At 39.3% G+C, this 12341-nt stretch overlaps 1 protein-coding gene across 1 annotated transcript in view; it reads right to left on the bottom strand.

Moving 5' to 3' along the window:
• CLCA1 (chloride channel accessory 1) overlaps window positions 1-11786 on the bottom strand; it is a 31806-nt gene extending 20020 nt beyond the window's left edge. Inside the window, exons 1-4 of the mRNA XM_044238626.1 lie at window positions 11569-11786; window positions 6394-6534; window positions 5289-5436; window positions 2569-2674 (exon numbers count right to left, since the gene is read on the bottom strand). Of these exons, the coding sequence (XP_044094561.1) occupies window positions 2569-2674; window positions 5289-5436; window positions 6394-6534; window positions 11569-11730 (557 nt within the window). The 5' untranslated portion in view covers window positions 11731-11786. The remainder of the gene's footprint in view (window positions 1-2568; window positions 2675-5288; window positions 5437-6393; window positions 6535-11568) is intronic.
• Between the last annotated feature and the right edge of the window lie 555 nt (window positions 11787-12341).

Genomic DNA, 12341 nt, shown 5'->3' with positions numbered 1-12341 from the left:
TCTGTGTCAAATAAATAAATAAATAAATAAATCTTTTAAAAAAAAAAGAAAGCTGTGCCGATTCATGCCTCTTACAGCTCTCTGTGGGAGTGCTCATCCCACTGAGAGTAATAATAAACAATTCTCATTTTTGTCAAATTTGTGCTAGTAAGTCTAAATATTTATTGTATGTTTATCAGCCATTTTAATTCTTTTTTGGGGAATTATTTTTTCTTTTCCAGTGTCCATTTTTCTATGAGAATGTTACTGTTTTCCTTATGGTTTTCAAAAGTTCATTTTGAGTTATGATACTAAGCTTTTAAAAGCCTGATTTTTTAATTTTTCTAAGTACTTTGTTCTGTTTTTACCTTTTTATTTAGTTTATGTTTGATTTCTTTACAATAACAATTTTAATTCTTAGGTTGCCAAATTTGTTATTCTTTTAGTTACGACTTTTTCTAACTCTTGAATGCATAGAAAGACCTTCACCACAAAAGAGTTAATATTCATCTAGTTTTTCCTACTCTCTCACTATATGATGACTCTATCCAATTGGAGAAGGCTCTATTAATTTTTCCCCCACATATTTAAAAATTGTCCTGATCTCTTAAGAAATTCTGCCTTTCCTCATAGCTTTGTAATTCTAGTTGTATTAAATAAATTATTATATATGTATCTACCAGTTCATACTGTTTTAATTAATGTAGCATTGGTGTATACTTAAATTCAATAAGTAGAATTTCCCTTTATTATTACTATTATTCTTTTTTTTCAAAATCTTGTTAGCATTTTAAGTAGTTTCATAAAACCTATATATTAATTTTGGTTGAATTTACATCTTCCATGAATTGAAAGTCTCCCAATTTATCTTGATATTCTTTTAGATTTTTTTTTTCTTAAGATTTTTATTTATTTGTCAGAGAGAGCGAGCACAGGCAGACAGAATGGCAGGCAGAAGCAGAGGGAGAAGCAGGCTCCCTGCCAAGCAAGGAGCCCGATGTGGGACTCGATCCCAGGACGCTGGGATCATGACCCGAGCCGAAGGCAGCTGCCCAACCAACTGAGCCAAGGATTTTGTTGTTTTCTTCATATTGATTTTCACATTGCCTAGAGTTTCCCCTACTTTAAAAATTATTTTATTTCATTTATCTATTAAGTTTTTATTTTAATTACCTGGTGCTTATCATGACATGTACACTCCTTACTCCCCATTACCTATTTCACTCATTCCCCCACCCCCACCTCCTCCCTGGTAACCATGAGTTTGTTCAGTTAGTTAGGAGTCTTTCTTGGTTTGTCTCTCACTCTTTTTTTCCCTTTGCGCATGTGTTTGTTTCTTAAATTCTACATATGAGTGAAATCATATAACATTTGTCTTTCTCTGTCTTTTTAAGATTTATTCTATCTTATTTATTTTTTTGTCTTTCTCTGTTTTGTTTCATTTAGCATTATACTGCATTCATGTGGTTGCAAATGACAATATTTCATTTTTTATGACTGAATAGTAGTATTCCATTATAAGTATATGTGTGTTGTGTGTATATATATGTATACATATATATATATTCCATTTTTATATATTGTATTAACAGCATATTGTATATATAATGGAATATATTATTCCATCATTCCATTCTATATAACAGAGTTTGAATGGAATATATATATTATATACATAGAGTAGAATATATAATATATATTTCTTTACCCAGTCATCTAAAATGTCAGCCAGGTGCCCCACCTGTCAGATTTTAGTATTCTGAATTATGCTAGCTCTTCAAAGTAGATTAGGAAGTTCCTTGTCTTTCCTGTTTGTGTTAAAGATGTTTATATTCACTGAAACAGATCTCACTCATAAAATAATGGCAGCCAAGAGTACTTTACAAATATTCAGTTTGCTTTCTATTGACACCACAGAAAGTTTAATTTAAATTGGAATAGGGGCACCTGGATGGTTCAGTTGGGTAAGTGTCTGCCTTTGTCTCAGGTCATGAACCTAGAGTCCTAGGACTGAGTCCTGCACTGGGCTCCCTGATCCTCAAGGAGTCTGCTTTTCCCTCTCCTTTTGCCCCTCCTCCCTCCTCATGCTCTATCTTTCTCTCTCTTCCAAATTAAAAAAAAAAAAAAAATTTAAATTGGGATAAATTCTGTTTTGTTCTAATATTTGGATTGTCATTCTTTTAAGTTCTACTGTCCCTCCCAGGTCCAATCATACTAATGAAGTCTGCATAGATATCATTCTGCCCTGAAGGCACTGAAGAATGCGTGAGATTTATGTCCCTGATTCTGATGCAGGAAGATGGAGACACTGAACATAGCACCTGTGGATTTCTTATAGTTACACACACACACACACACACACACAGAGAAGCAAATAATTTATAGCTACACAATAGAGAATTCAACTATTTGAAGCACTTACAATGTGTACAAAATCGGTAGTTTTTTGGGAAGCTGAAAAAGAAGACACTAAGAATGAGAGATCAAAATAAGATGAAAAAAACCTGATACTTTTAATGTCATCAATTCCTGAAAAAATTCGTATCAATTTAAAATAGTTTGGGAGAAGTTAAATCAAAATATACATACCTTACTGCTTCTCTTTTTCCATTGAGTAAGTAGAATTTCTGGTTATTATTGTACTCATCAAATACCCCCCATCGTAGATGAGCCCATTCATGGACAAAGACTCTTCCTGTAAGAAATATTTGAAACACCCAATTACAATAAGAATGGCAAGATTATCTTCTCCTGCTGGGAGAAAATAATTTTTCCAAACATCATTATACTTTGCTATGTTAATTTTTTAAAATTAGATGTTTGATTTCCTTAGGAAAAAATCAAATAACAACTGCACATTTCTTAAAAATGTAACTCCTTATTTTGGCTCCTCAAATGTTAATTAGACACTGGTAAGTGCCAGGCAGTTGCTCATACAAAGATGAAACAACTGCCTTGTCCTCATGCAGATCATGGTCCAGCAGATGATGCAGATGACCAGATAACTAAATCCCAAGTTGCGTAAGTGTCATGATGGAAGTCAGCGCGGGCTGCTGTGGAGCCAGAGGTAGTCACGAGGCAGCCTGGGCAGCATCACCAGTGTGTCCTTCTCCCTCATGGCTCATTCTGGCTAACTGTCAAGGCCTGCCTACTATACTTCTGCCTTTTTGCTTTGACCTAGTCTCATATTTCTAGTCTTACCGCCACCTACTCCTGAATCACTGCAGTAGACACCCACCTCACCTCCATATCGCTAGTCTTCGGTGGCTGCCCTATGGTGCTCAAGTTAAATCCCATTTCTCAACATGTCATACAAGGTTCCTGATGATCCAGGCCCTGCTCTTCTCTGTAGCCATTATTTCGTGCTGTTCTTAACCCAGTTCCACGCACAGTGAATTCCTAAACTCCCTTTTACTTTCTAGGGTTACACCATGCTCTTGCCCATCTCTGGTTCTTTTCACATATTTTTCCTCTGGCTCAGAACACACACTCTCTCTCTTTCTCCATCTGGATAACTCCTACTTTTCTTTCAGAATCAGGCTCATAGTCACCTAGAAGCCTTCTCAGACACCCTCAGACTAGTCCAGATACTCCTTCTTTGCGCTTTCATTACATTCCATTATGGCACTTAACATGTTATATTTTCATTGCTGCTTACATGCTAGTCTCTCCCCTAGACACTTGTTTTCATAAGAACAGACACCATGATTTCTTCACTGTCTCGCCTTGGAAATAGTGCCTAGAACTAAATAGGCACTCAGTATTTGTTAAATTTGCATGAATCTTAGTGACTTATATTCAGCTCAGTTTTTCTGGAATGTAAATTCCTAGGTATGCTGAATTTGGAAGGCTAAATGGGAGGGCACATGCTAAGAAAGATCTTGTAGATCACACTGAAGATTTAAACTATTCTATCAGTGCTGGGGAATAACTCATGGCTTCTTAAAGGAAAGGGTAGGTTTTGGGGGAGCAGGCATGAAGTCACAGTACAGAAAGGAAAGATTATAAAGGAATGGCATTCTATGTGGTGACTCTGGTGGCTAAGGTGGGCTCAGGCGTGGGAGGGGGCAGTTAGGTAAATCTATTCAACACACATTGAGCCATATGTTGGGAATTTTCTCTTTGATACGGAGTGCTTCCGGGTAGTTGTTCCGGGTAGTTCCGAGTGTTGTAAAAGAACAACAAAGAAGTACATTTGTTTGACACCTCTTTCTGATAAGGTCTGTCGGTGTTCTAGGGTATTTGGGGGTGGGGTATGGAGGTGCTAGCACTCTTTTGTTTGTTTTCTCTGCCTTGCCCATTTAAATGAAGAAAATCAAACTGGTTCTAACCTTTTCAAGATAGTGAAGAAACCTACTACTAGTTATTAGTTAACCTAATTATCTAAAAGGAATCATATTTCATTATATTTAGGAAGTACATACTATGTATACTCCATTGCTTGTTTCTTTTAATATTTTCTCCAACGGTTGCTCTAAATAGCTGATATGGGAATGGTAGTTTATTTTGTGAAGAAAAATTGGATCTTTTCTTTAGTCATGGGTTTTTGAGATATTCTGTCTGGTACTCAAAGTGTGGTCCATGGCCTCACAGTATCAGCATTATCTGGGAACTTATTAAAAATGAGGATTCTTGGGGCGCCTAGGTGGCTCAGTGGGTTAAATCACTGCCTCCGGCTCAGGTCATGATCCCAGGATCCTGGGATCAAGTCCCGCATCTGGCTCTCTGCTCAGCAGGGAGCCTGCTTCCTCCTCTCTCTCTCTGCCTGCCTCTCTGCCTACTTGTGATCTCTCTCTGTCAAATAAATAAATAAATTCTTTTAAAAATTATAAAAATGTGGATTCTTGAGTCTGGTCCCACACCTATTCAACAGCATCTGCATTTTAAGCCATTTCTGAAGTGAATGCACAAAAGAGTCTGAGCGCACTGTGCATCTCTGCCATCTGGTGGCTACTACCTGAGTTGCAGGCAGGAGGTTTAATTTGTTCAGGTGTTCACCCCCCACCGCAGGATCCATAGAAACCTAATATACATATAAAACTATCTTACAGTTATTATGTTATACTAATATTACCAGATAACAGTCTCTAAAAATTAAAAATACTTCATTTACACATGTATGCTAAATACGAAGAAGTTAAACTTTAACTGAGAAATGCATTATTCTTATTCCCTATTTTAAGTGAAAGTTATAATAGTTTATTTTGCTTATATATGCTCACTCAGATCATGTTGATTGTTGATCTACTTTGAACATAAAATTATTAAATTGTGAGAAATATAGCAGAATATTTTATTTCTACCCCTACCTTGTGATCCATATATATCCAACTTTTTCCCTGCTAGGAAGTCAGGGGTGAAATTAATCCTTTCACCCTTTTCTCCACACTTTCCCATCTGCTCCGTGTAGGGTTCATCGTCACCTGGAGTATTCGGTTCAGCAACTTGAACATCAGCCTGAAATTTAAGGAAAAGTCATTATCACAAAATATTAATGTAAGAAAGATATTATGTTTCAAAGCCAGTGGTCCAGAAAGAATTCTTGAGACCTCTTTGGTGCAAAAATGTGGTCTTATTAAAGCACAGGGACAGAACCTGTGGGCAGAACAAGCTGCACTGGAGTCATAAGGAGTGGCTCCTTATAAACTTTCAAGTTGGAAAGGGGTTAGGGATAGTGTAAGACTCCCCAGTATTTTGGAAACACGGTTTACAGGATCCTGAGGGGGCTAGCTATTGTTAGGAAAGGTCATATCTTCCCATTTAGTAAAACCTAGTCATAAGACCTTTCAAATGTATATCAGTAGGTCATATGCTTGGGGGATGTATCCCAAGTATCGTGGGAGGGTAGAAATAAGGAAGTTTCCAAAGGAATTCTTTTTTTTTTTTTTTTAAGATTTTATTTGTTTATTTGACAGACAGAGATCACAAGTAGATGGAGAGGCAGGCAGAGAGAGAGAGAGAGGGAAGCAGGCTCCCTGCTAAGCAGAGAGCCCGATGCGGAACTCGATCCCAGGACCCTGAGATCATGACCTGAGCCGAAGGCAGCGGCTTAACCCACTGAGCCACCCAGGTTCCCTCCAAAGGAATTCTTATACGTTAAAGTAGACTTATGGGTTCCAGGAAGTTGGGCTAAGGTTGCATTTGCCACTAGCAAAGTATCAACAAAGACAGTTCAGTCCCTAGAGGAATGTCATTCTGCCTGCTTTAAGGACTTGTGCATGGGCTGTAGGTAGTAAGGAAACTTAGTAAGTTTTCTTATACTTTTGTTTCCCACATTGATATCAGCAAATAAATGACTTTATTCACACAGGAGGATTTTGGAACAATTTCATTTGATTCTAGAATATTTTGATGAAAAAAAATCTGAATCAGAGAAGGAAATTGAACTTGAAAAAAAGAACTTGAGATTCTCACATTTTTGTAGGTCTCGAGTTTTGGTCTCACATACTCAGGCTTTGTCTTCCATTTTTCAGGAATCAAAATGGCAACACTTTTGAAGTAGAATCTTTTTTCTGTAGCTTCAAACAAATATGGAGATGCCTGGGTCACCATGTCCTGGGAAAAAGAAAACATATGTAACCAGCACAATTATGACAGAAAATAGGCAAAGCTGCCAATCATTCAAATTTACACCTGTATTTCACATCTCCAAAGACTAGCTATTTATCAGGCTGGGGAGGGGAAATGTGGAATTGCCTCTTATTAATAATAATAGTTAACCTTTTCTGAGCACTTACTATATGCTGTGTCACGCTGTAATGGTTGACGGAGCAGACCCCAGAGGCAGACACTAATTCTAGCTCCACCACTTACGTTAGTACATCATACAGTTTTCTCAAGCCCTCCTGAACCTCAGTTTCTCCAGGTATAGAGTAGAAAATATTCTATTGACTAGCTCGTAAAGTTGTGAGGGTCAAAGGAAGTAAGGAAAGCACTTCAGACCATGTTTACTCAGCACAAGTGCTTATGAAATGTTAGCTACTGGTTTCATTTCATTTGCTCTTTGGAGTATCAATAAACCTTTCAGGGAGAAACTGACAATTAGAGAGTATAGGGCTCAAAGTCACGCACCAAGTAGTACTGGGAGAGAAACCCAAATTAAAATGAGTACAGCTGCTCACGTCGCTGTAATAAATTGGGGGTTAACTAAATGTTATGAGAGTATTTATTTTTAGTATAGTACCAAGTGTTCAATATAAGGAAGTGGCATAATTAATTTATCTTCAAGTTACACCTAAATTTATTTCTCTGAAATGAAAGAGCCATAGTGTTAAATTTTAAATGCCTTTGCAGATTCCCTGAGTTGCTTCATGACAAGAGAGTAGAGAGGGTATTATAGGAGATTCATTATACCAGGGGGTATTGGGTCTACTGGGACCAAAACCCACTGAAAAGCACAAAAGCAAGTATAGATAGAAGAAAAAAGAGGGCTGAGGACTGAGCCTCAGGGCCCCAGCATTAGAGGTGAGGTGAGGAGGAGCCAGCAAAGGAGACTGAAGGAGCAGCAGGTGCATGGGGAGGAAGTCAAAAGGCACTGGGGTGAGAGTGTTTCAGGAAGGAGAGAGGCCTTGTCGGTGTTTCATGCTCCTGGGCAGTCAAGTGTGGTGAGGACTAAGAACTGAGCAATGGACCTAGCAACCTGAGCAATCCATTTTAGTGGAAGAGAGATGATAGCTCCATATGAGTGAGTTCAAAAGAATAGGAGCTGAGGAAGCAGTGGCAGTGAATACAACAGATCAAGAAGTTTTCCTATGAATTAAAGAGGAATGCAGAAATGAAGAAGTAGCTGAAGGAGGACTTCAGGGTAAGGGGTTTTGTTTTGTTTGTTTTTTTAAAATGGAAACTATTATACGTGTACACTATGGGAAAAACAACAACGACGACGACAAAAAACAACCCAGATAATGTAAGAGAAAACAGACTTGTGGGAGCAATGTCCTTGCAGGAGCAGACCAAAGTGACTAGCCCCCAGTGCCCAGTGGGGCTGACCTTAGAGGCAGGAACAGTTCATCATTACTGGGGAAGCAGCGCTTGAGCATGGATACAGGAGAACTCTTGCCCTGCCACTTCCTAACAGGATAAACTTGGGGAATTTATCTCAAAGAGCCTGTTTCCCTCCTTTCAGATAGTGATAATAATTATGGCTGCCTGGATATTATTTTAAAAGTTCTTGTAATGATTTGCATTGCCTCCTTCTCCCAAAGACAGATTTTCAACAATCCACTAGGAGAATTTAACATTGTATCATTTTTAGAAATAAAAACAGGGAGGGGGACCTGAGTGCCTCAGTGGGTTAAAGCCTCTGCTCAGGTCATGGTCCTAGGGTCCTGGGATTGAGCCCTGCATCGGGGCCCCTGCTCAGTGGGGAGCCTGCTTCTCCCTCTCCCTCTGCCTGCCTCTCTGCCTACTTGTGATCTCTGTCAAATAAAAACTTAAAAAGAGAAAAAAAAGTAGACTAACCATTTAAAAAAAAAAAAAGTAAGAAAGAAAGAAACAAAAACATCGAGTCAAGATCACCAAAAAGTTGAAAAGTCGGTATAAAACTTCCGACCTTAGGGTGTTATATCACAATTTGACTTGTGAAATGTGAATTTTCAGTATCTCCCGGAAGAATAAGCAGCATGAAATGCTCTTATCTTCCATGTTTTAATGGAACCATTAATAAGGGATCTTTGCTTCGGCATCTGTTCCAGGTTTTGAGATGACCTCACATCCAAATAGACATCTAAACTTTTGAGGTTTGGAGAAAGTTGAGGATGACAGCTTTTGAGGAAGGGCTGATAATTCCTTAAGGACAAGGGTATCATATCGTTCATCACTAGGTTCCTGGTGCCAGCATAATGTAAATGCTCTGTAAATATTTGTCGAATGAAGGAACAGACTGAATGAATGAAATAAATGGTTATGATGAGTGGTAAACTGTCCAGGAGTGCGAAGTCAGGAGATGCCTGGGCTCCCATGCATCGAGGAGACCCCAAACTACTCCGATTGTGTGTGTGTGTGTGTGTGTGTGTGTGAGAGAGAGAGAGAGAGAGAGAGAGAGAGAGAGCGGGAGAGAGAGAGAGAGAAGGGGGAAGAGAGAAAGGACACACAGAGAGTGAGTCCCTGACTCTCATTCCCTCATCTTGTAGATGTGCTCCCATTGCTTCTCTAACGCTGGGTAGAGTGTAGGCGCGGTGGCTAGAACAGCTGCAGCGCCATCTGCCGGCCTTGTAGCTGGAAAAAAGTTGGGGACTGTCCTGGGGAAGCCGGTATTTAAGAGCTGCAGCTTCTGTCCCTCTGAGAACAGGAGAGAGAAAATCCCCTCAGAAAGCAGAGTCAGGAATGGCCAGGAAAGGCGGCAAAGCCCACAGTGAGCTCCCTCATCTCTGCGGATCTGGAACATCAAATAGGGGAAACTACTTTTATTAGCTACTCAGGGACACTGAGCACACTTAGTGCCCTTCCCAGTGTTCCTTTTATAGAGAAGATGTGAAAACGAACTTACAGGCAGCACATTCAGGACTTCAACCATAAAGGTGAACTGAAGTGAGAAGTGCATTTTCTTCAGGAGGAAAACTCCCAGAGATATTAGGTGAAAGCACTTTGAAAGCTCTAAGGCACCATATAAATACAAATGACCTTTGTATTCAAGGTAAATCATCTGTATCCTCCTGGCAGTTTCTGAGCCCTTCTCACTGTCCAGCCAGAGACAGAAACATCACTGGCCACGTTTTTCTTCCATACTTTGTCTGTTGCTCCAAGTGACTACTTCATTTTTGAAGTAGTCATTTCTAAATTTAGAGGTAATCAAAAACTTATCCAAGGTTTCTGATATTGAGAGATTTCAAAAGGTGTGAATTTCTTTCACCAATGGTGGTAAACCTGATAGTCTTCTAGTTCAATAGGTAAACTCTCTGCTCCCATCAACTGCTGCATTTCTCCAACCCTAAAATGCTCTTGGTGATAAAATGGTTCTCTCCAAACTCATCTGCTGCTGCTGAGAGCAAAGAACCTTTGAGGGTGAACTTTGGAGCCCTTGCTCTACTAACTTCTGAGCTCACACTCAAGAACTTTGCCCAGAAACAAGCTTCAGTCTCTTTGGCTTGGTTAAGAGGGAGGAACTCCTGATCTAGAAGAATTAAAAGTGGTACTGGTAATTGATGACTATGCCTACCATTTACTGGGCTCTCATTACATACTAGGCACTATGCATATGTTTTTGAAGTTTTTTTTTTTAATTTTGAGATAAATTTAGGCTTATAGAAGATATGCAAAAATTGTACAGAGTTCCCATATACACTTCACTCTGCTTCCCTTATATTCATGCATTGTTATGTTGAATTCTCACAAAGTCCTATGAGGAAGGTACTTATTATTATTCCCATTTTACAGACTAACACTTCTACTCACTATACAATACTGCTTCTGGATATGTGCTACAGCCTTTTATAAGGCATTTCCTTTTTATTCTTAGCTGTTTGCTGTTGCACACAACCTCCCTAATCCCTCTACCTTACGGGCAGTCAGATGTCTCTGCCGGAACACAAAGAGTCTTTTTCCCTAGTTTTTCCTTCTCCCATAGGAGAAGTAGTAAGTGAAGTGAGGCTGCCTAGCTGCCCTGAGAGGGTTCCTTTGCATTAGGGCTGGCAAAATGCACAGTTTCCTCTCATTGGAAGGGTTGGGATCGTTATAAAATCAGAGATTTGCTTCCTAGGCTCCTATATTAGGATAACAGACAAGGGGGTTACAATTGGGACCGTAAAAGGAGAATATGATATAAACCAATAGTGAAATTAAGCAAAAGAATTAACCTCCCCATATCTCACAATATCTGTCAAGTAATGCTGGTCCTACCTTAGTGTGAAGCTAAATAGTTTTCAATGATATCGTCTATAACCTGTCATTTATTAAGCTCCCACAATGTATCAAACTCTGAGTTATGTGACTGCATTTATAATTTCATCTGTCACAAGAATCCTAGTAGTTTAGTGTTATTATTTTCATTTTATACCTGAAGAAACAGGCTCAGATATGAAAATAATTTGCTAATGTCACACAGTTGGACTTAGACAACTCACGTTTGCTCTATCACAAGATTACACTTGATTTTTTTTAAAGCATGGATAATTACCATTTTGAATTTACCTTGATTTGTTGATTAATTGATTGATTTTTTTTAAGATTTTTTTTTTTAATTTATTTGACAGACAGAGATCACAAGTAGGCAGAGAGGCAGGCAGAGAGAGAGGGGGAAGCAGGCTCCCTGTTGAGCAGAGAGCCTGATGCGGGGCTTGATCCCAGGATCAATCCCAGGACCTATCCCAGGACCCCGGGATCATGACCTGAGGTGAAGGCAGAGGCTTTAACCCACTGAGCCACCCAGGCGCCCCAATTGATTGATTTTTTAAAAAGATTTTATTTATTTAATTTGACAGAAAGAGACAGAGAGAGAGAGGAAACACAAGCAGGGGGAGTGGGAGAGAGAGAAGCAGGCTCCCTGCTGAGCTGCAGCCCAATGCAAGGCTTGATCCCAGGACCCTGGGATCATGACCTGAGCTGAAGGCATAGGCTTAACGGTCTGAGCCACCCAGGCGCCCCTGAACTTACCTTTATATTTTGAATGAGTGTTTCATCTTCTGGCACATTAGGGTCAATTGCAATGACAATGCCTTCATAGCCATTATTATTGAGCTGAATGAGTGAATTGCTCAGGGCCCCTTCAAGGAGATGAAAGACCAAGATGAAAACAGAACTCTTAAATGACCCCATTGCTGTACATTGCACTTTGATTTCTCTATTTGGAGAATGATGCTTTTAGAGGTCTTCTTTACCCCTATATATACCTATATATAGATATATATATATACATGAATATATAGACACACATTTTTTCCAAGCTATCAGAGGTAGTTTATCAAAGTGTTTAACCCTTTGACCCCAAATTCTTTCATTATTGCATTTGTTTCCTCCATAGGGAAATAAAGCTTGGTCTCAAATTCTGTGTACTTTCAAATGTTTCATTTTGAAAGGATTATTAGCCTTGCCTTCACCTGTGCCAGATGCTGGGAATGAGGGTGGGGAGCCCACATCCGGTTCCGTGGAGGGACTCACAGATGACAAGCAGCTTGGCCATTGAAAGATATTTACTTATTACAAATGTTTGCCAACCAGGGACACCGACCCACCCAACACCACCTTTCAACCTTCACCTGCCCATGGAAGTCTGACTGTTCTGCATATTCAGTGAGCATTTATTAAGCCATATACCCAGTTATCCTTTATGGTGTTCTCCCCCACCTTTTTTTGTAACCCTCATTGATTTTGACATAGCCTCATCACCTCTTCATACTCCCTTACAGAATCCACCTGCACCAAAAAAC

This window comes from Neovison vison, chromosome 2 (assembly GCF_020171115.1).
Source record: "Neovison vison isolate M4711 chromosome 2, ASM_NN_V1, whole genome shotgun sequence".
NCBI classification, from domain to species: Eukaryota; Metazoa; Chordata; class Mammalia; order Carnivora; family Mustelidae; genus Neogale; species Neogale vison.
Note: the sequence above shows the minus strand (reverse complement) of the source record. Positions and strands in the feature narration are given on the sequence as shown.